Genomic DNA, 23,609 nt, shown 5'->3' on the forward strand with positions numbered 1-23,609 from the left:
TTTGAATACAGCAACAAAACAACTTCAGTGCTCAAAATTTTAATTGCTGCAGCTGAGATTGCGAAAGAACTCGACACAGAACCATCATTCGACACGGAGCCAATACGGAGGAGGAAATTCAAAAAGAAATTCCATTATGAAGCGGAAGATGAAGCACCTACCGACCCGAAACAAAAATACAAAACTCAATGCTACTTTGCGATATTAGACGTTGCAATCCAATCAGTATACGAGAGATTCCAGCAACTCGAGAATTACCAGCAACTGTTCGGTTTCCTGTTCGATATATACCGGGTGATTCATTAGAACTGATGACAGTTTGAATGTCCCGCAAAACAAAAAATTTTAAAGGTTGGTAATAATAGATTATCATGTGCCTAATTCCAGTGGTGTATGTAGAATCACTCTCCAAGGAGTAATAATTTATTTTTAATTTACAAATAAGTCCTTATTATTTAAATCGTTATTAAATCAATCACAATAATTACGTCGATTCTCATAATCAAGAGCGTGCAGTTGCTCCATTTTTACAATTATTTGAGAAATTGATCGAGAAGTTAGAGTAGGTGTAGCCAATCTGATGTTGCTAAGCGGTTTGTTTTAATAAAAGAACAATTTTTGTTGAGAATTATTTTTCTTCATTAATAAATGTGTCATATTTCAATATTGTCTAGTAGGTACTGCTAATGGGTCTACAATCTCCTGTCGCCTTTGTGCTGCCTCGTTATTTACATTTCTGTTTTCTAAATGAACGTTATCATTCAGTCTTCTTTCTTCTTCCACTTCAACATTTATAACTATTAATAGGTTTAGATAGAAAACTGGTTAGAGAAACAGCTTATCCGAAATTTAGCAGCAAATTCAATTATGGTTATGGATAACGCAATTGTGATCATAAATACGCATGAATTGGTTTTGAAACATTGATGATTGCTGAAGCACAAGGAATATTGATCCGTGGACTAGATCAACATGTTTTGTCTCCCATTTAAGAGACTATGGGTGGTGTCACACTATGCGTTTTTACCGCTCCCGCTAAAACGCTCCTGTTTGACGGGATAATATCACATGTTATTAAATGGTACCAGTCACATATATGCGTTTTCGTCGCACCAACCGGATGCAACCGCATACTGCTGCCGCTGCGCAGGATGACATGACACCACGTGTTGTTGCACGTTGGTTGTCATCAGTTGTCACACTGAGCGTTGCAACCGGGTGTTTTGTTAGGTTTACAATGTTTGATGTCGGTTTATTCATCGAGTGCGTGCATGCAAAAACTGTACTGTGGGAAAAACAATCTAAAGAGTATGTAGATATAAACTGTAGGTAGAAATCATGAGTAGAAATTGAATTTTTGGACATTCCGTAATATACAAAAAATTTTTTCTTGTTCATTCGAATTTTTTCATAAAACTTCGCAAACCTATTATTAGATTCTCGTCCTGAATTAAAAGGATCAATCCAATATTGACGATATATCTGCTTTCGCAGTAACCCCTCCGCATCAAGAGCACAAACCATCTTTAACAATAATATTGAGACATGACACTACTTAAGACTGCCAAAATATAGCAAAAACGCATCTCGTTAGACCGGAATAGTGTGACAAGTAGATCTCATCCTGTCAAACCGCATCCGTTTTAGCGGGAGCCCGGAAGGAGAAACACGCGAAAACAGAAGACACTGAAATGTCAAACACAATTTAATGATTAATGGTTACCTTTATATCTACATTTTGGATATTGCACCATATTTTATACTTATATCGTCCATATATCTTTTTGAATTTGGAAGGCCGTGGTTTTCCCATAGGTTGTTCTGCAAAGCTTTAAACGATCATTTCTGCGCCGTGAGTTTTTAACGAGAATCTTTACTTAAATGAAATTGACATTTATTAATCTACGATCACAATTTGACATGACAAGGTATATTGCTCCTACAATTTTTTAGCTCCAATATGACGGATTATGATAAGTTGGCGCTCTCAAAGATAGTGGTGAGTAGATAAACGAAAAAACGAGTTCACTTTATTTTGGCATGTACAGCATCGGCTCGCTTTAGTGCTTACGTAGTGGTATGTAAAGGGTGTGGCATTTTTAACGCACATTTTAAATTCGAAATTAAACACATTAAATAATTACGAAATTGAAATATTTTTATTGGAATTTGAAGTTGTGTTCATGACATTACGTATGGAATATAACATCATTTAAATGGCCACCTCTGGCCTTGGGGCCACATGCCACAACGGCACGTGAAACCATGCAGTTATTGCGTGAAAATTCGGAAATCGCATAATTTCTCGTTTCAGCGATGTTAACTGGCCTCCAAGATCTTGCGATCTAACCCCATTGGATTTCTTTCTTTGGGGTTTTCTTAAAAGCAAGGTTTATGTGAACAATCCTGAAGCCATCGATGCATTGAAGGACGAAATTCGTCGCTGTATTGAGGAGATTGATCCAGAATTATGCGAAAATGTTATGGAAAATTTCAATAAAAGAATGCGGTATTGCCACCAAGCCAGAGGTGGCCATTTAAATGATGTTATATTCCATACGTAATGTCATGAACACAACTTCAAATTCCAATAAAAATATTTCAATTTCGTAATTATTTAATGTGTTTAATTTCGAATTTAAAATGTGCGTTAAAAATGCCACACCCTTTATTTTTCTGCAAAACACACACTGTGTGACTGCTGACTAGTAGAAAAAACCTTGTGCTACTATCACTGCGGAGGAATGCCGCCCGTCACTATTGGGGAAATTCCGCCATTGGCGGCATTGCCCCAATGTAAATATAAAAGTTTTAGAAGATACATTTTTCAGAACATGCCTCGCCGTTATTCACGTATCTGCGCTAAAACTTCATGGGATATAGATGCACTAGATGCTGCCGTGTCAGCAGTAGTAAATGAAGGAAAATCGGTGAATTTCGCATCCAAAAACTTCTTTTATAGTTGTTTTTTGAAAGCGTGTAATAGGAAATTGCGTAAACCAATAATCACGTTTCCGAGAACATCGCCGCGCCGCGCCGAATAGCAATTTTTGTTTGTTCATGTTTACTTTCAAGAATTTTGAAAGTTAAAATCAGTTGTGTTTGATTACAGTGAAAAGATATCAATTAGGCACAATTTTTGTAGGTTGTACACAGAAAAATAAGGTCTTTAAAATACTTTTTAAAATTTTAGGTTGCTATTTGAAATTTCCACGCCGTTGCGGCGCGCCAAAATTGTCCGGCCCGTTATTTTTCGTTTCCGTATGCCTAATATTCATATTCAACATTTGAACAACGTACGTACATACAATACAGACGGAGAAAATCTTATTCTTTAAAAATTGCTTAAAATGATCTAAAACAGACAATCCATTGCAATGTTGCATACATTTGGCCTCGCATTTGGCACAATGATCAAGAAACAGTGTTATAAAAAAAAACTTATTAAGTAAATTAAAGTAATTTCATCTTTATAGATCGTTCACAATGTCAGGACAACTGGAGGAGCAGCCAGATATTATTACTTCATATGAATCTGAAATGGGAGTGGTTTCGCCAGAATACTTAAAAAACTTATTAGCTTTTACTGGTTTTGATAATCAAATAAGCTTATCAGAAATAAGTGATGATATAAAATCAGTAGAAGAAATTGCCAAAGTTAATATCCCAAGAACATTTAAGAATAATTATGAAAAAGGGGATTTTAAAGCTACTCCAGAATCTTTTTTATACTTCACGGGCACAGAAAGTTGATATTTCATCTTAAAGAATTCGCTATATGTAGACTAAAAAATTACATGGATAACAAAAGAAAACAGAGGGCGGAGATCGGTGGCAAGGTAGTTAATGAAACACAATCAACAAGTCCCAATAACAGGAAATAGAACAGTAAAAAGCACAAAGTAGTAAAATGTCGTTAATATTCGTATGTTTACAGATAAAGTTTCATTTAAATACCTTCATAAATAAAAAAGTTAACATCGCACATGCGTTAAACCACATTTTGACACTGCGCATGCGCAAAACAAAAATTAGAGGTATGCACGGAATCCTTGGACCAAGCCCTTTCAAATAATATCGCACAATTTATTTAACGAAAATTGTCCGAAAACGCGATGCTTTCTTAACGTCCAGTCGTGACGTTCGCTTTAACTCAAATTTTAAGCGGTTTAGCAATTGCTGCAGCTACAGATTTTAAATATACTCAAAAACACATTTTAAGAGAGTTAGAAAATGTCAGCTTAACTGTTACGATTTCTTGGGTCAATGTTACCTGGGATTATGCCTGTAAGTGGCAAAATACTATGTTGATAAATTTCAAGTTAAATCTTTGGCGAAATATTTTATCGGACAAATAATATCCACTGATGACCTCAATAAAAATTTAGTGGAGGTAAAGTTCTTAAGATCTTACAGAAAAGTCAATAGTAAGTTCGTGTGGCCTAGTGTACCAAGTGAATGAGTTCATGAAGGAACTCACTGAACCAACTGCAGACAGAACAGATGCCTTGCTGTTTAACCTTGTAGAAATTAAATCATATTTAAAATATTTGCAGTAAATTCAAATGTAACCTTATGGACATTTAATTACTTTCATTATTATGCCAAAGCAGAAGAACAAACCTAATTTTACGAATGATTATACTTAGGTACCTAAACATTTATATTTTTTTAAAGAATACCTTGACTGACTATTTTTGTTAAGGGAAATTTCCAAATTGGCAGGTAACACCGCATACGAATTTATAATAAGCGAGTGACAAAAAAATTAATAACCGATAGGTTCGCCGGTGAAGAATTTAGTTTTGGGAAGGAAAAAAAAAAGAAAATTCATAGACTTGAAATTGGCATTGCTATTAAAAAGTAAGAGGAAAGGCGAAAGTGTGCATCTGAGGTTTTTGTTAGGTACTATTTTGCACCTGTACAAGTTAAGACGATAAGTCTTAAGTTTTAACCAAATGTTTTGAAATAATATTCTTAAACTGCATGAACTGCTACATACATGCATGCCCTTTGGTTGCATGTAGATAAGTAATTTTAGTAGGACGACGTAATTATGTTTTAAAACCATACTGGGGTAACCGTACGCGAAAATGCCCCCACCCCCCCCTACCCTTCAATGAAATGTGAAGCAATATTGTTATCATTTTTGGGTACAAGAAACTATCTTGCATTTTCAGATGTGGAGAACAGGGAAAAAACGAACTATGGTACCGGTGTGTTGCATGTGGCATATAGAACCACGCGGCATGTACCGGTAAAGATGCTCCCGAACCAAGATATATTAAAGATGGTAGGATGATTCGCCGCCATTATGCAAGACAGAATGCGGCGCCAGTTAAAATCGCTCCCTAGAAGTCGCCACCCATCCCAGTGTACTTCACAAAAGTGTTATTTTATTCAAACACGTCATTTAAATTTTAATTAAACCATCAAATATGAGGAAGTGTTTGATTTGTGACCACAATACGCCCTTAACTAGTGATGCATCTTTATTTCAAGCTCCTTCCGTATGTAATCAAAATAATTTACCTACTTAGAGTAAATGCAATAAGTAATTACAATTCTTGTTTTGTAGATTGTCACAACCCGCAGCTTAAAAAAAATATGCGAAATTAGCAAAATTGGTTTAATTAAATTGTTGACTTTGTTCCAAGTTGGTTTATAGAAAATTTATGTGTAAATATTTGTAAAAAATGTAACAGGCTTTTTTTTCACTTATTCATTTTCGAAGCAATTGTCGCATTATCCTTTCCCATACGACTAGTTTGACGTCTGTCAATAATTGATTAGTTTGGTGAATTTCTTGTTCATTAAATTGTCCTGCCGAATTACACTCGAGGTTTGTATTTAAACAGAGTAAATTTGGGTTGTTGCAATTCAAATCTGTTTCCTTTTAGCAATTGAACTCGAAAAACTGCCACAAGCCACATTTTCCTACTTCTGTTTTGTAGTTCAGCCTCCAGCACTGCCACACTCCTGGAACAGAAGTTGGTTAAAGTTATTGCACTTAGTCCCCTTCTAACCAGAATTTAGATCCTGGGAGCTTCCGAGATTAAGTTATAAAATAGCAAAGTAGGTTGAACAAGTCAGGTCCTCTACCTTCCATCTTAACAGTAATAATGTATGTAGACTTCCGCCAGTTCCTCCAATCTCCATCCCAGCAGCCGAGAATGTTAGTAATCAATCGGACAATAATGATTTTGTGTCAGAGGTTCTTACATCTCTCGGCATGATTGCTTAAACCGTACATTGTGTAGGTGAGGGTCATTTGATGTTTATCTTAATATAAGAAGGGTGGCTCCTGGTTTGTTCACATTGATCAATGGCCTATTAACTTCGCTTGATCCAGTACCAGCTCCGACAGCTAGGCGGGGTGAGAAGTCTGCAATGCAGGTATTGCGCTACTGGATAGAAGCCTCAACTATATAGCTCATGCCAAAAAATCCACCCGCACGGCAACACAAATAAGAAGGCTTTTTTGGAACTGTGGTGGCCCAAGAGAGGGCAGAAGAAGGGTATTCGCGGCGGCAGTGAACAATGTAGTGCTATACGGGAGTGAAGTGTGGGGGGCAAGTGCGATAACGACACGCAAAGTGAGCGAAGGCCTGGACAAGCTACAACGGAAAATGGCTTTAGGGATCGCGGCCGCTTACCGTACCGCGCCCACAAAAGACCTGTTTGTAGTAGCGAGTACCCCGCCGCTGAGACTGTTGGTAGAAGAAAGGGCCATGGGGAGAACCAGAGACGAAACTATTCATGTTTGGCAAGGCGAGTGGGAAACTCGAACCTCATGGACCCGTACCCTTATAAAAGATGTAAGACCATGGGTCAGAAGAAACCACGGAGAAATAAACTATTGGGTGACCCAGCTCCTAATTGGGCACGGAGAAGTCGGAGTATACTTATTCAAAATCAAGAAAAGGGAAACAGAGGACTGTAGAGACTGCGGGCAGAGAGATACAGAAGGCCACGCAGTTTTCCAGTGTCCGAGGTGGGAGGCGGCTCGCCGGAGACTGGCGATAGCAATAAGAGAGTTGGTAGAGGAGGCTAACCTGGTCGCGACAATGCTAGAAAGCCCGGAGAAGTGGGAGAAGATAAGCAGATACATTGAAAAAGTGGTAGCAAAATGTTATTATCCATTTTTGTAAATAAATAAAATATATGTACAATTGTAAGCTGCCTAAGTATCTTTCTTCTGTATTAAAACCACCAAGGCGAAACACAGGAGAGAGGAAAAATGCCATTTTTCAAGAGAAACAAGACGCCATTAAAACTTGAATCGGCCCATCGATTGACTTTCGAACAATGTTGCCAAACTTCTCAGCATGGCTTGTAATTATAGACGGCTGTGCTTGTGCCTATCAACATGTACTCTGTCGATAAATTTTTTAATAATATGCTGATTTTCAACGGATAAAAGTTTAAAGGGCCAATGGATCAGAGCCATTCGAAGAGAAAAATTTACTCCCACCATAGTGCATTTGCGGGGAATGAAGCCGATTTTAGAAAGATACCTACGAAGGTGTTAAAAAATAATGCAATACCGAGCGTTTTCGACTTTCCCATTCACTTAAAATAACGTAGAACTATTATTCGGCATCCTTTACCAGCAAGACAACGGCAATACCTATTTGCCTATTAGGTATAGACGTAACTAAGTACTTACTGGTACTAAGTATATTTCAGGTTTTGTTACAAGAAAAATAGCTAAGTCTGTTAAAGGTTCCATATGTGCAGATGCGATATTCGCATCAGAGAGTCATTCAAAGCTTTTAACTAGAAAAAATCGTGGAGGATTGTTGCACGTATCAAGCGATGCTTTAAAAATTTGCCAAATTGCTGAAAATGTGTTCAGGTTTTTCATTCAATCCACACCACACCGCGTTGTAAACAAAATGGTTATCAGCAGTCTAAGAAAAATAAATAACAGTTACAGCCCATTTGGGTTTTTGGATAGGCATATATTGAATCAAAATCCGCTAAATAATCATATCTTACTACTTACATTTTTAGTTTTAAGAGTATACGTGTTCACCACCAAAATACACATATAAATCAAATTAGGACTAGAGTAAGGCAGTTATATACCAATTTAGTTCAAATAAAATACCAACAAATTCGATTAAAACAGTTAACAGCTATATGTTATCTTTTTTTGCTATTAAAATTTAGAATAAACATATGCTAAAGCAAGCTGCAGAACGTACGTCTGCCCCGCGATGAACAGTTGGTTGCCTAACCTATCTTGAGAACAGGCGTTTATAGTAAAATCTACGTTACGCGCGGTCTAGTTATACAAGTCTCTGATCGAAAAGAATTTCCCAGAAGAAAATTTGATATTTAAGCATCCGTGAAGACTCCAGGTAGACACTTGTATAAGGCTTTCTTTACATCCAAATTAAACTGTTCGAACCCCGGAAGCTGTCATCAAAGCAAGCAGTAATGTAGCTGAAAATGGTCCATAATGTAGAGGGATATTTATAGGGATACAATGGGATCAAACGTGTTTTTGGTTCTGAATATCAGGTTGATCCGGGGCTCTGCTGAGGCAAATCTTACGGTAATGTTTACTTTTTCCTCATCCGGTACTATTACTCCACCCATGGTTATATACCTTTCTAAAAGGCGTACTGTTGATAACATTGTAAAGGCAACAACGTGTTTACACAACTTTATAAGGCAATCAACTACTTCCAGGAAACACTACTGCCCACCAAATTATGTAGACACGGAAGAGGGATGGAGACAAAAAGTCGAGAGTAGTATTATAGAAACTTGTATTCGATTGGGAAGCAATAATGCTGCAGTAACATCCAATGTACAAAGAAATAATTTAGCAAAATATTTCACAAGTCCACCAGGATTCAAAAAAGGTCAAATAGAATATGTTAAAAGAATATAGTTTATTTAAGTTATTCTGAATAGAGTAATGATTTTTTTAAGTAATTTCTTTTTGTCCCATCCTTAATTTTTGCAATTTCTGTTGCAACTAAATCACCAAATTCTTTCTCTTCACCCCTAATAACACATGATATCCCAGGGATGTACCATTAGGGTCTCTACAATGCCCCAATGTCCCGGCCCTAAGTGCGACAATCCTGAGATGTTCTCTTTGGTACATTCCTAAGACGTTTTACGTGGGATGTTCGATAAACATTCCATACAAAGCCTAAATAACAATCTTACAATTCTTGAGACGCTTCCGCGGCAATTTAGTTAAATATGCTTAAAAAATGAATTTATGTACATTAATCTTAAATTTTCTCGATTTAAAAAAATTATCACGACGGGATTCGAACCATATCAACCTTTCCATCCATCCTCTATAATTTATTGAAACGGACATTGGTGGCGCTGGTGTCAAGCGTGAAGCGTGGCGTGGTTATTTTAGCGGTCTTTCGTCTCGTGTATCGGTGTTTGTGAGGTTAAGTTGAGTTTGTGTTCAAGTTTCGTTTTATTATTCAATCTTTTTGCCGGCGGTTACGAAATTTGTTTGTGCTGAACGTCGGTAAGTACTTACAAATTACAATATTAACTGCTATACATATAGTTATTAATGTTAAAAATATCTTCGTTACAATTAGGTAATTACTTAAATTACTCATTCATTACCGTTTGATATAGGTACCTATTATTACCAATACCTATCCCATATTCATGGATCCCTCATCAGAAAAAAGAAAATTATTCAATAAGTTCAGTCAACGTTTTAAGCGCTTAAAGCAAAGTAATGAAAGTTCTCAAGTAAAAACTCCCGAAAATCCCGCTCAGAGTAACCCGGATGATTTTCAAGCAGTTGACAAGCTCGTAATTTCATCTGCTCTGTCGTCTCATTACACTGTTGAGGAGGAATCATCTCGTGAGACAGATACGGAATCGGATAACAGTGAATCCCATGACAGCCAAAATATAATTCAGGGAGACCAATATGATAATGTCACAGGCCAACCATCTCTTTATTTAAATAAAAGTATTGAAGAGTCCGAGCAGTGTCGGTCTTTACCTTTAAATATTTCCTTGTCAAATTGGGCATTAAAACATAATATCAATCATACAGCCTTATCTGATCTATTAATTATATTAAAACAAGAACACCCAACGTTACCAAAAGATGCAAGGACCTTTTTAAAAACTCCTCGACATGCTGGTTCACAAATTAGGTGTGTAGCTCCAGGTTCATATTACCATTTTGGTTTAGCGCAGTGTTTACAAAATATACTCGCACAGTTGTTAAAAGAAAATCGGTTTATACCCAGTGTTTTAGAAATTTGTGTAAACATAGATGGCTTGCCTATTTCTCAAAGTTCCAGTAATCAAGTTTGGCCTATAATGATCAATTTATTCAAATATACAAATATTGTCGAGATTTGTGGAATTTATCAGGGAAATGAAAAGCCACACAGTTCTAATGATTTTATGTTAGATTTTGTTATGGAGGCAATTGAATTAATAAATAATGGTTTTTTCTACAATACAATTTGTTATAATGTAAAAATAATTGCATTTATATGTGATGTGCCTGCGAAATCATTCTTAAAATGTATAAAGGGGCATAGTGGATATATGTCGTGTACTAAATGTAACATCGAAGGATCTTATATTGAAAATCGAACATGCTTTCCAAGCTTAGAGGGGTGGAATTTAAGAACAGATTCAGGTTTTCGAATGAAAGAACAAAGCAGTCATCATATTGAAACGACTATTTTAGAATCTATTCCCTGTGTCGATATGATTAAGTCGTTCCCCATTGACTACATGCATTTGGTGTGCTTAGGTGTTACAAAAAAACCTCTAAATAACTTATGGCTCTGTGGTAAACCACCTCATCGTTTTTCATCACAACAAATTAAAAATTTGTCAGATCATTATCTCACATTTAAAAACCAAATACCTTATGAGTTTATGAGAAAGCCAAGGTCATTTCTGGAAGTCAAAAGGTGGAAGGCTACAGAATTTCGTTTATTTCTGTTTTACCTGGGTCCTATAATATTAAGAAAAAGAGTCTCAGATGAAATATATGAAAACTTTTTGACCCTCCATGTATCAATGACATTACTGTCAAAGTGTGATAATTTACTGTATGCTAAGCAGTTACTTAGACATTTTGTACTAACTTACACAATGCTTTATGGAGAAGCAAATGTTTCCCATAATATACATAACTTGCTTCATCTTACTGATGATGTTGAAATATTTTGCAGTGTTGAAAACTTTAGTACATTTCCATTTGAAAATAAGATGATGTATATAAAAAAACTAATTCGTAAAGGTGATAAACCGCTGCAGCAAATCGTTAATAGAATATCCGAAAAAAACACACAAATTCTATTTAATGATAGCAAAACAATTACGTATCCAAAGTTCCAAATTGAACATTCGAAAGGTCCACTAATGGAAAATATATCTGGCGATAGATGGCAACAATTTGAAAAAATTGTGTTTGAAAAGTTCTTATTATCAATACAAGATGCTGATAATTGCTGTGCACTTATTGACAAAAGTGTGGTCATTATTAGAAACATTATAGTAAGTAGTAAAGGTAAATGTATTAAATTAATTGGTAACAAATTTTTAACCTACGAGGACTTTTATACGTCTCCCTGTAAGTCTTCAAAACTTAATATTTATTTGGCAAGTTATTTAGAAAATGAATTGAAATCATGGGATATAAATGAAATTGCCTATAAATGCATGAAGTTGTCTTATAAGACCAAATTTGTAATTTTACCATTAATCCACACAAACTAAGATTTATACAAATTTTTTAGCTTTTTAAGGTGGGCGTACACTGCAAACGAAATATATAAATCAGCTACTTATCGACCTACTTCCATACTTTTAAGGCATTCCAGGTCATCTATGCTAAACTGGACGAAGATTGAAATCATAGTTTCATTTAATTCATTTCAGCCCATGTTAGATTTAAAAGGCTTTTTCAGTTCATATACTAAACTACCTAAACGAAAACTGCCTCCAGAGTTGCTCAAACTTAGTTTAATTGTCCTTAGCTGATTTTAATTTCGTTTATTTCGCAATGCCCGCGCCCCTTTAATATTTTCTTATGTTTATATACTTATGTATAAGAGTTGTATAGCACACACATTTATTAAAAGTTTATGGGACGAAATTTTCACACATGTATCTACGTATAACATAGGTCTATTATAAGGTGTTTCTGTTCTTGTTTTGCCCTTTTGTTGTTTTTTTAGTTCCTATGGCGTCTCCAAATAATACATGGACTGTGGTGTGTTTCACCAATGATGAAACGGTGGAGGCAGTTCCGACAAAATGGTTAAGTGGAGATCAGTGCTTATGGCCAGTGGTAACTAGAGACAAATTAAATACCTACATAAGAAAATGTGAATTTAATTCATGTTGGCCATCACACACTGTGAGAACATTTCGGAATGCAACATATGGTAATCTTCATATTTGTGGTATTAAAAAAATAATTTGTGAAAGAATATGTACCTAATTTTTGATTAATGAAAACAAAAATTTAATTAGATAATAATCAAAGTGAAAAAGGAATTTTTTTTTTAGATAATTACTCTGTTGCGAGGAGCAAAGCTAATAAAGCTGAAAATACAAGTGACCTGAACACAGATTGTGATGATGGTCCTTTATCAGGAAAAAGGAAAAGAAAGAAAAAAGTGATCTCTTCATCTTCAGACGACTCATCAGACACTGAATCTATGAATGAGAAGCGGGCCAATAAAGGTAAAATGCCTTCTCCACCAGCATGGACTGATGATGAACATCGGACTCACAAAGATTCACATCAGTTAGGTAAGAGGCTGTCAAAATATTTTTTTATCAATTTTAATATAATGTTCAGAGTCCCTGAACACTTCAAATTAATGTTGCAACATTCTGTTTTATCTGAGTTCTTATATTTTATTTACCTTTTGTAGCTGAACCAGAAGCATGCATAGATGAACTTGAGGAACAGGTGGTTGTGGTACCACCTGTTATTGAATCATTACCTTCAACCTCGATTGCCCCTAGCCAACAAGAAAATGAAATTAACAATATCACACCACGAAAGCCTATAGACTCCATTAAGGAAAATATAAGCAAGTTTATTTAATTTTGTTAGAAATAAATTGATGTCTAATCAAATTTTTTCAGGAAGGGCAGACCGAACAAAATGTTGTTGCAATCCAGCTTTACTATACAACATTCAGGCATTACTTATCGAAATCAATAACAAGCTGAACAGTGTACCTAGGAAAGCTGAGGAAAATGAAGAAAATATCATTCGGAAATCCGGAATTAGTTTTCCTATGGAAACTATTCAGGAATTCGACAAATTTGAGAAATTCTTTTCGGCAAGAGAAAATTATTTAGCTTTGGTAATATTTTTTATTATGTTATTTAAACAATTCATAACCAACTTCGGCTGCACAAATTCCCAACTTTCTTTATATCAATTCTAAATTGGCATCAGCATTATGTTGGTAGTATGGTGCAGCGCTACCAGTATTAATGGTCTGTTGTTGTCAAGCTGCTGTAGATTTGTTTCAAGCATTAATATATAAAACACGTTTTATAACCATTAATTTTAAATTATACATGACATCAATATTGATTGATTATGTCATTGTTGTCTATGACGCACTGCTCTGATTAAAAGACTGCATGAAAAGCAATGCTTTGTATATTTCATTTAAACTTACCAATGTATGATGCAATGTATTTTTTGCAGGTTGGATTTTTCTCATCTATTGGAGGAGCTAATTTATATGAATTTGTACGTAGATGCCTTGCTCCTCTACTATGGGATGGATTATCGGAACAGTTTTCCTTCTTTGGAAAAAAAGGAAATCTTTCCTTTGGGGATAAAAATTTGGCAAAAATAATAATAGGTAAATACATTGTGTTAGTTTAACGAAATTGAGCGAATTAAACAATATTAATTCTCTAATGTCTTAAATATTACGCACATTATACCTACACACTGACCAGTAAATCCTGACTTTCAAGTTCTGGTGTGCACATTAGTGCGCAGTTCAGCAAAGCTACACATGGAATTTGTTAATCCCCAACATGCAGGTCTAATAGGAACGTTTCATGACCAGGATTTGCTGATCCATATTGGTCTGTACAGAAATAGTGTGCACAATATTTTTTAATGGACGAGAGATACTTGATTAATATGTGATATTAACTGTGTTATAAACTGTTTTGTTTAATACATTTTACTGCTGTGTATACATTGGTACAAACATTTGCAAAATTTTAGAAGCCGCTGAAAAAGGTGGACATGCAAAAAATAAAAAGGAAGTTGAGCAGAAACTGGGGGATTGGCTGCGAAGATCTAAGGAACGACGCATTCGGGCAGAACATAAACGTGCAACAAAAAAATAAGAATTTAGGTATGGAGAAGCGTGTTTTTTGTTTAGGTGCTATTGGAAACTTGAGTATCCCAAACACCATTATAGAATATTAAGGCAGAGGGCAATTTGTTGTTTAAGAGAATATTTTGTTTTTTACATGTTTTCTGTAAATACTTTGTATCAAACTCCATATTAAATCTTTGTTATTTTATTAAAACAAATTTTATTACTGCTTTTGAAAATCCCTGTTTTTATAAATTGGAACATTCCAACATCATCTTGTGAATGTCCCCGTGTAACATCTCGCATACATGTTTCTGTAACATCGCAAATGATGACATGGCTGTTGCCAGAGACGTCCCTGGGATGTCTATAGGAAAATAGGGACCTCTTAGGGATGTTTGTATTGTCTCATTGGAATGTTTTTAGGATGTTTGTGGGATGGAATTGTGTTATTAGGGACATACTACTAGATTTTGAGATAGTGAAGAAATCGCCTGTGCAATCTGGAGATCAATATCTAATTCATTTGTTGGACGGGGCCTTAACTGCTGAGTTTTGCGTCTTTTTGCTGGGGGTGTATCTGCAAGTTAGTTTCGTTTTAAAAAACCAGATGAGCTGCTGCAAAGTGAAGTTGTTCTATGATGTTGCTTTTGCATAGATGAATTAGAGCTAGTTTGCCGACATTGAACAGAATCAACCCCTTAAGGTGTTGTAAAAATGATGAATGCGTGAAGATCTCGAGGATCATTCGGTGGGTATTGAGTTCGGATTTTTTATTTCAACCAAGGCTGCATTACTTACTAACCCTGTCCATCAATGCAAAATTTGTTATGTTTAATCAGTACGACCAAATAATAATAAATAATTAAAACTGTCATGTCGTTTAGTATTTGTCTCATAATCACAATTAGCACATTTAAAATCCTTCTAAACTTTGTTTTAAAAGGCGTTGGTTAAGATTAGATTTATAATTATTGATCTCATAATCACAATCAGCACATTTCAAATCTGTCGAAACTAATAAATAAGAGATAAGTGGTGGTTAGTATTTGTCGCATAATCACAATTAGCACATTTAAAATTCTTCTAAACTTTGTTTTAAAAAGGCGTTGGTTTAAGATTAGATTTATAATTATTGATCTCATAATCAAATCAGCACATTTCAAATCTGTCGAAACTAATAAATAAGAGATAAGTGGTGGTTAGTATTTGTCGCATAATCACAATTAGCACCATTTAAAATTCTTCTAAACTAATAATACGGGACCACGCAGAGAGCGAAACTGCACAACGACTGGTTGTGGTCTACTATTTCGCAGATCGCAAAGTTATCGAGAACTACTGCCTGTGGCTGCAAACAGGGATACTGTGTGCATGTACGTCAGAAACGGTTTTCGGTACTTATACGCAAACTTTGCGCATGGGAAGGACAAGAATAAAGGCGGATTTAGCCTCGTACGTAAAGGTACGCGACGCAAAAGTAACTGCAAATTGATGCTGTAGTTTTGCTTGCTTGTAACATAAACAAATTCTACAGTTTATATTCCTCTGTTAATGGCGGTAAACAGATGACCAGTGACAGTTAAATCTAACCTATATTTAAGACACAAATTTGGTTTAAAATAAAAAGTAGCAATCCGTATGCATTATGCCAACAAATAAGAATAAACTGTTATGTGTGCTGCTGTTAGCTGCTCTTGCTAATGACCTACAATTGTTGCAACCTAGAAAAAGAGTTCGTAGATGGTATGTAAGGCCACTAAACAAATATAGAAGAAAGTATGGAAGATACTTGAAAACTTTTCAAGTTATGATAACAGAAGATCCCGAAGAATTTTTTAAATACACGAGATTGTATCCCCATGAATTTAATGTATTGGTTAATTTAATCGAAGAAAGGTTAAACAAACGAAGCAATATTAACACATTATCGACAAGTGAGAGATTAGCCATAACTTTGAGGTAGGGACTAAACTTGCTCAATGTAGATACAATTATAAAATTTTTTATAGCTATTTGGCGCAAGGTTCATCAATGGCAGAGGTTGCTCGTTCCTATCTTAGAGGAAGAGCTACCATATCTGTTGTAGTTAAAGAAACATGTGATGTTTTATGGGAAGTGCTTTCTCCTAAATATCTTGTGCCTCCTAATCTTGAACAATGGAATCACATCAAACAAGAGTTCTATGAAAGGTTTTATTTTATTGTTTCACATACTTGTTTCTTCTACCATCAATATTTTTTTAAGGTGGAATATTCCTAACTGCCTGGGTGCTATAGATGGCAAACACATTGCCATACAGAGCCCCTATAAATCAGGTTCAAAATTTTATAATTATAAACATTACTACAGTATAAATTTGATGGCAATTGTAGATAGCAATTATAAATTCATTTTTGTTGACATAGGTGCCCAAGGTAATTTATGCCAATTGTTAATAGTACTTATTTATATAGTATGGTGTTTTAAGGTATTTGTGGAGATAGTGGTGTGTTTAGAAGTTCGAACTTTGGTGCCGCCATTTTAAATGAAACACTCAACATTCCCAGAAATGATATATTGCCTAAGACAAATTTAAGGTTTCCATGCTATTTCGTTGCAGATGAAGCTTTCCCACTCAAAAAAAACATTATGAGGCCTTACCCAAAAAATGAAATGTCGAAGGAATCACGTATTTTCAACTACAGATTAAGTAGAGGTCGCCGAATTGTTGAAAATGCGTTTGGGATCCTTGCTTCCAGATGGAGAATTTTACGTAAACCGATAATTGCAAAACCCAACACAGTAGACAGCATAGTTAAGGCAACAGTGGTCTTACATAATTTTCTTAGATGTGTTAGAACGAATGATCCTTACATTAATAACATAATAGATATTGAAAATGAAGATGGCGAAGTTAGTTATATATTGTCATGAATTACATATTGATGTACCACTTTTTTTAGATCATACCTGGTGAATGGCGGACTGGTCCCCTCCTTGAAAAAATAAGTAATCAAGGATCTCGAAATTATACCGCAGATGTCATGAAATTACGGAATACACTTCGTGATTATTTTAACTCACCAGAAGGCAGTGTACTTTGGCAGGACAGAATATTTGAAAAAAAATTAATATAGGATACATTGTTAGAAATTTAATGAAAAACAATATTTTGTACATATGTATATGTATACCTAATAGTAATGAAATGTTTTAATAATAATCATTAAATTACATTTGTATGTAGAGTAGAATTATGTTCGTACACTTTTATGCCTGATATTCTTCAGACAATTCATAAAAAAAGTTATTGATTTTTAATCTAATTAATCTTTGACACTTTTCATTTTGATTTGATAATAGCCCTTTCGCTTGCTGACAAATGTACTGAATAAATGTATCATTAAGATCTGTCTCTGCCGCAGGTGTCACTGTTGGTGCTGCTTCATTACTCAATTTGTTTATTGCATTCATAATAGTATCGCTCAACTCGTTCTTGTTTTGCTGCTGCATTCTCTTTCTCTTTTTTCCTTTTGATGATGACGGAGTGATCTGGGGTTGTATGAATTCATCTTCAGTTAACAATTCTATTTCATCGAGAACAGGAGTTTGTGGATTAGGGTCTTCATTCTCCACTTCATTCTGGTCATCTACTAAAAAAAGTTCGCTGTTACTTGTGACCACTTCGACATTTGCTTGGGATAATAAATCCTCCATATCGATCTCTTCTTCAGTACCTTTACTATCTTGAATGTTTTTGTTGTTGCCACTACGTTCTGTAGCACTACTAGTAGTTCTATAATTTGTCAGCATTAAATTACTTCAATTTACATACATATAATACTACCTTCTGGTAACCAAAATTTTATCCAAAAAACGTAATAAGTCTTCCTTATCCCATTTCTTCCGACCGCCTTCTGCACCTGAAGGTGCCAGTCGCTTATTGCGGGTATATCTATCACGCAATCGCTTCCAGGTGTTCTGGCAATCTTCAACTTTTGAAAAATAAAATTGTAGCAGCTTCAGTGTACAGATAAAAGATGTTATGCTTACTTGTAGCTCCTATTTCTTTGGCGATTTCGTTCCATGCAGTTGATTTAACTATTTTATTTCGAAATTGCACCGAATTCGTGTCCCACACTTCACGTCGATCTTCAATTAACTGTATTAATCTATGCTCGTCCAACATATTTGATACTTTGATAGGTTATGTTTACACACGATAACAACACAATGACCGACAACGATTTTCCACGTCCAAAGTTTAAATTCTACATACTTTTACGTTAGTGAAATCTACGTTATAAATACAGCATGTAATATTGCGCAGGAGTATAAACGCAAGCATTCTAGTGCAATTGAGTGAACTTTCTGCGTCTACGTATTTTTACGTCAATGTGTTTCTGCGTATGAGACTAAATCCGCCTTTAGTGTTACGTTTACGTACAAGTAGGTACATCCTAACATCGATCTTAAAAGTTATTTTTAGTGTTTATTGTAGTTTCAGTAATTATTGTAGTTTCAGTAATTATTGTAAAAACTTTATGCTGCAATTTACTTAAATCTCGAACTAAAATGTCGAATACAAATTTAACTACCGCGGACAACCGTGTGGAACACTGTGACAGCGGCGACGCATTTATTGAACTGTTACAACAGCGGCTTCAAATTCAGATTCCCCCGTTTTTACGTAATATAATTGTGATGGCTAGTTTTGATAATAGAATTGGTCTCAAAAACTTATCCGACAAGGAAATAAATGAATTAGAAAGTTTTGTAAACACCGATCTTCATCAAATAATCGAAAAAGCTGATTATGAAAGTTATTATGGGCCTGTATTCAAAGAGCGCCCTGAAAATTTCAAATTCCTTCCTGGACAGAAAAAAATTCTTTTGGCCATGAGCGAGGCTAGTAAGAAGCTCGTATGTCCTGCATGTGGTGTAAAACCGTCGGTTTTGATGCCTACGGCAAAAGCGTCGCAATCAAACGAAGGGCATACACAAGCGGAAGTACACGCTGGTCGTCCAGAAAGTAGTTCTAGTAGCGAGTCGAGAAGTGTATCAAAGGCATCTCTCGCTGCACCTGAGGTAGGCGTACAAACAAGATTAAGCGAAAACGTTCAACATCAACTTCTATCCTGGATTACCGTTTTGCGCCAAAATCAAATTAAGTAAGAGCATTGACTAATATTCCCCCAATTAGTCAATGGTAAGAGTGAAGAACAAACATTTCATAACAAAATTAAGTTTGATGAGTTCCGCTGTGTCGAAGATGGTGATGGCCTTTTAAGTTGCCTTATATCGTGTTTAATGTGTGAACAAAAAGTTAAGGTAAAAGTTTTTATTAAAATAATTTAATTTCACAACATAAGCGTTAATTGCATAAATATAAAATATATAGCATTTTTTAACTAAATATGGTTGTATGTTATAACTTTTTCCGAGTTTTTTTAAATTAATAATAAGTACACAACTAGATTTTTTTGTTTGAGATTAAAGTTGACGTAAACATTATTTTTTAAATGCTAGTTAATTTTGTGTTATTAACTTGTGCTTTGTTTTATTGATGCCGAACTATAAGCACGTATATGCAATGCGCGGCGTTGTTTTTTTTTTTTAGAAACCATTAACTATGTATCATGTAATATAGAAATGTATAACAATTTCAGGTTAAACAGCTACAGAAAAACAAACCTGGTTCTAATTTATGCTTATCAAATTATTATCAACACGTGAACAAGCATTTGACTAAGAAAAGTAAAGTTCAAAAATCATCAATTAGTGGTTTAGGCTCAGGTAGCAGTCAAGTACGTCAATCAACAATTGAAAAATTTTGCTATGACGCCAGCGCGAGACGTAGTCGTCTTCTTAATATTGAGCCGAGTATCGAACCTAGTACCAAACAACAGCATTCAGAGCTAACTTCTCAAAATAATGACAATATATCTGTAGAAATAGTCGACCAGGTAATCAACGAAATTGACAACGAAATGTGCGAGAGTTCTTCTAATATAAATCCCGAGATAGATGATGAAGTAAATAATCTGTTCAAACCCCAAAAGAAAAGGAAAAAAGCGCTCTTGTCGAGTTCCTCTGAAAGTGACAAGGAAAGCCAGGATTTTCATAAAGGCGGAATTGCAAATATCGAAGAAATGAAAGGGGATTGCAATTCTGCCTCCAATATAACAATTTTGCCCCAACAAGTTGCAAATGACGTTGCAAACATAACTAAAGAGAGTAAGTGGTTCAGCGGTGTGCTGGAAAATATTTATCAGAGGGCTCGCCTAGCCAACTAATAAGTATTTCAATAAACTGGAGGCGATACCTGTAAATGCGTGTTTAAAACATGTCAGTAAGTTAGTATCGAAAAATTAAAACTGCTAAATATGTACTTTATTTGGTGTAGTTTGAAGGAAAAATATACGTAATTAGTAAATTAATATTTAAAAAAAAGCACATGGCCCTTAAACAAGAAAAAAACAGGTGTCATTCTAAAAGAGACCATATATATTGTTCGTTTTGCGAAGGCTCCTTGACAGCTCTGGCACGAACTCTGGTGTCTGTTGCATCACGATGGTAACGTAGCCAACTTTTCACAAATGGAACTGCATCAAAGTCTTTTAAAGGTTTTCCTATTATTTTAATAGTCATTAGGCAGGATATGTGATTCACGGTGAGTTTACTTCGTTCAGATGTGGCTATGTCATTCATAACGCTAAAACCTCTCTCAGCCTCTGAACTGCTAATGGCTATTGAATTAATTATTTTCTTCGCTTTAGCAATTGTTGGAGGAAGCGAAATATTAACGCTTTCTTTGAGATTCGCGTCCACGAAATCTCGAAAGTCGTTGATATCTACATCAAACTTTAGTAATTGGTTTAAGTTCTTTAATTTTTTTTCCCCCTTGAATCCACGGCGAATCTATTTCTTCATATTTCCATGAAACGGGCTCTAGTAAATTAAATAAATCCAAAAGCTGCTGGTAGTTATCCTTATTGGAAGTGGAACCTGATACTGATGTAGTTTCTGTGTCCGTGAAAATGAAATGGTTAGTTGATAATAACCTAGTTGTCAAATTATCAATTACACTCTGAATTAATCTCTCCCTCGGAAGAGCTGTAAATTTCGTCGAGTGGTGTTGAAACTGTATTTTGGAAAACGTATTGCTAGCAATCAAATTTTTAACTTGATCTTCATGTTTACCACCACCGCCATTTTTCAAAGTTGTTAGCGCTCTAATTGTACGCCTTATAAGTTTGTCGGCTTTATCCAAAGTTGTGGTACGTGATTGCAGGCCGTTTGATAAGATGTAAATCTCTTCTAAAATGTCGATCATCAAAGCTAGATCTTTTAAAAAGTTAATGTTGCTTAATCGCTTAGCCATTCCGGAAAATGATTTATTTTTAGCAAAGTGCGCGTGGAGCGCTGGATAAGCTCTCCAGACAGCAATAGCGGCTCTTAAACTACAAGCTGCCCAGCGAGGGCCTAAAACACGACCCATTTTGATTATTTCAACTTCTAATTCTACAGCAATATCGTGCAGCTCCGCCTGGTTTTTATTTGATTGGTGATAAATCGCATAAATTTTATCTAAGAATATTTTAAAATGATTAACCTGGTTAATGTCTTTTATTGAATCATCCAGAGCTAGTTGCAATCGATGGTTTAAGCAATGCCATATCACTATGAGGAAATTGCTCAGTTAACTTTTGGGATACACCAGATTTTCTACCCAGCATAGTACTGGCACCATCAGAACAAAACCCTATCAAATTACTAGATAAATAGTCCTTGTCAAAACCGTGGTCATGTAAGCATCCAATTAATGAATTAAAAACGTTCTCCGCTGTAGTAGATGACAGTGGTACAAGATCCACGAAAACGTTCATTGGTTCAGGTACAGAATCAACTTCACACCGGATATAAATAACCAAAGCACTTTGTTTCGCTATAGTTGAGGCTTCATCGATTATTATGTACACTTTAGCGCAATTCTTAATTATGGGAGAGAAAAGATTCTTCCTGATCTGTTTTGAAATATGTTCAATAATCCGTGTTGCGGAAAACCGTGAATGGAGACAATTACCTACATCAACGCCGTTTTTTTCTTGTAATTCTAAGGCAGCATCAATATCGCTCATTGGTCTGTTCTTCTTCGCTAGGCTATACACTACGTTAAAGATATGAACTGTAGCAGATATGCTTTTATTATTTATGTGGTCAACTAGTATAGGTAATTCATCTTTTTCACTCAACTTTAATAAACTGGCCGCTTCTAAGTGTGCACTCGATTTTGAATGAGACCGCATTTTTTTTCTCAAAGACGCCTGTTGCGTTTCTTTGGACTTCCCATTTTCCATCACAGAGTAATTTACCCATTCCGTTGCTAAGTGAATATGCTTTGCTTGTTTTGGACCCAATCAACCAACACGTGAGCATATTTTACAACCTAGCTTTTGGTTTTTTATCTCTAACCAATCATACTCTTTTTCAAAATACCTCAACTGAACACTGGACCAACACCCAGGGATTTCAGAATCGTTTTCACTTTCAACACAGCTCGATTCCAATGAAGGAGCTAACGACAGGGAAGTCGAAGCCACTGGAGCTGTTACAACTGCAATGTCACTATTCACAAACGTTGATGTTGAAATTTCACCGCCTTCCTCAATGTTATTAACCTTGCCTTCTTTCTCAATGCAACATTCCTTAACGTCGTTTCTGCTTTGTTTACTTATAAAAAAAGATGACAATGTACTTTGTCTCTTCATTTTAAATTGAATACGCGGTACGTTTACACTACAACAGCCACACGCTGCACGCACACCGTACACATTCATGCAGAGACTGCAGACTGCACTGCTGCATTCACACTCAATTAGAGATGAGCAAAAAATCACGACCTGTGAAATATTCACTGCTAATAAAAAATCGCATTCACAGGTTGCTATCAGTTTTATTTTAAACTGCTAACTGCGATTTGAAATTAAATTTTATTTAGAATCGTTGTTCATGCACGTTATTCGTTAACAATATTGCATTCACTTCACAGGATGTATATATAATGAGCTGAGCGCATCGCATTCACAATTATGAACTGTCAAGTCAACAGCGAGTCGCGTTATCGCGTATTTTTATTTTTTGTAACGTAAGTAGGTAGGTAGGTACAGGAAGTTGTATGTAATATGAGAAACGTAAAATTTAATTCAAACTAACGATTTCTGAATGAATTCCTTTGAATTGATAATTACAGATGCGAATGGAGTCAGGAATGCAATTAAG

At 35.4% G+C, this 23,609-nt stretch overlaps 4 protein-coding genes across 6 annotated transcripts; 2 read left to right on the forward strand and 2 right to left on the reverse strand.

The window, feature by feature from the left end:
- Positions 1-11,300: 11,300 nt before the first annotated feature.
- Positions 11,301-14,515, forward strand: LOC116159005. 2 transcript variants are annotated; one of them, XM_031471893.1, is made up of 7 exons: positions 11,301-11,529; positions 12,213-12,422; positions 12,547-12,792; positions 12,918-13,079; positions 13,135-13,358; positions 13,712-13,871; positions 14,249-14,515. In XM_031471893.1, exons 2-7 carry the CDS (start codon positions 12,218-12,220, stop codon positions 14,371-14,373), a joined length of 1,122 nt encoding a protein of 373 aa, XP_031327753.1. In that variant the 5' UTR covers positions 11,301-11,529; positions 12,213-12,217; the 3' UTR covers positions 14,374-14,515. The 2 variants fall into 2 exon arrangements, with proteins under 2 accessions (XP_031327753.1, XP_031327752.1); XM_031471892.1 differs by lacking the exon at positions 11,301-11,529 and having other exon boundaries at positions 11,556-12,422.
- Positions 14,516-15,786: 1,271 nt separating this feature from the next.
- LOC116160492 (putative nuclease HARBI1) lies at positions 15,787-17,517 on the forward strand. Its single transcript, XM_031473694.1, has 5 exons — positions 15,787-16,307; positions 16,358-16,537; positions 16,593-16,762; positions 16,816-17,240; positions 17,291-17,517. Exons 1-5 carry the CDS (start codon positions 15,994-15,996, stop codon positions 17,462-17,464), a joined length of 1,263 nt encoding a protein of 420 aa, XP_031329554.1. The 5' UTR covers positions 15,787-15,993; the 3' UTR covers positions 17,465-17,517.
- On the reverse strand, positions 17,460-18,749 carry LOC116160493. Of its 2 annotated transcripts, XM_031473696.1 has the most exons (4): positions 18,381-18,749; positions 18,175-18,322; positions 18,065-18,123; positions 17,460-17,980 (listed from the first exon to the last, which is right to left on the reverse strand). In XM_031473696.1, the coding sequence occupies exons 1-4, from the start codon at positions 18,514-18,516 to the stop codon at positions 17,598-17,600; spliced, it is 726 nt and encodes a 241-aa protein (XP_031329556.1). In that variant the 5' UTR covers positions 18,517-18,749; the 3' UTR covers positions 17,460-17,597. The 2 variants fall into 2 exon arrangements, with proteins under 2 accessions (XP_031329556.1, XP_031329555.1); XM_031473695.1 differs by having other exon boundaries at positions 17,460-18,123.
- Positions 18,750-20,813: 2,064 nt separating this feature from the next.
- LOC116161360 (E3 SUMO-protein ligase KIAA1586-like) lies at positions 20,814-23,098 on the reverse strand. The gene is given in 3 exon segments (XM_031474693.1): positions 20,814-21,233; positions 21,235-22,015; positions 22,017-23,098. Coding segments are annotated over 3 exon segments (2,283 nt in total).
- Positions 23,099-23,609: the final 511 nt, after the last annotated feature.

This window comes from Photinus pyralis, unplaced genomic scaffold (assembly GCF_008802855.1).
Source record: "Photinus pyralis isolate 1611_PpyrPB1 unplaced genomic scaffold, Ppyr1.3 Ppyr1.4_LG1, whole genome shotgun sequence".
Lineage (NCBI taxonomy): Eukaryota > Metazoa > Arthropoda > Insecta > Coleoptera > Lampyridae > Photinus > Photinus pyralis.

Bases quoted from the DNA above. Each gene is read 5' to 3' on its own strand.
- LOC116159005 (XM_031471893.1), top strand. From the start codon at position 12,218: ATGGCGTCTCCAAATAATACATGGACTGTGGTGTGTTTCACCAATGAT. The intron at 12,793-12,917 runs GTAAGAGGCTGT...TACCTTTTGTAG, and splicing joins CAAAGATTCACATCAGTTAG to CTGAACCAGAAGCATGCATA. The intron at 13,359-13,711 runs GTAATATTTTTT...TATTTTTTGCAG, and splicing joins GAGAAAATTATTTAGCTTTG to GTTGGATTTTTCTCATCTAT.
- LOC116160492 (XM_031473694.1), top strand. From the start codon at position 15,994: ATGCCAACAAATAAGAATAAACTGTTATGTGTGCTGCTGTTAGCTGCT. The intron at 16,308-16,357 runs GTAGGGACTAAA...AATTTTTTATAG, and splicing joins AGATTAGCCATAACTTTGAG to CTATTTGGCGCAAGGTTCAT. The intron at 16,538-16,592 runs GTTTTATTTTAT...TATTTTTTTAAG, and splicing joins AAACAAGAGTTCTATGAAAG to GTGGAATATTCCTAACTGCC.
- LOC116160493 (XM_031473695.1), bottom strand. From the start codon at position 18,516: ATGTTGGACGAGCATAGATTAATACAGTTAATTGAAGATCGACGTGAA. The intron at 18,323-18,380 runs GTAAGCATAACA...ATTTTTCAAAAG, and splicing joins CAAAGAAATAGGAGCTACAA to TTGAAGATTGCCAGAACACC. The intron at 18,124-18,174 runs GTAGTATTATAT...GACAAATTATAG, and splicing joins AAAATTTTGGTTACCAGAAG to AACTACTAGTAGTGCTACAG.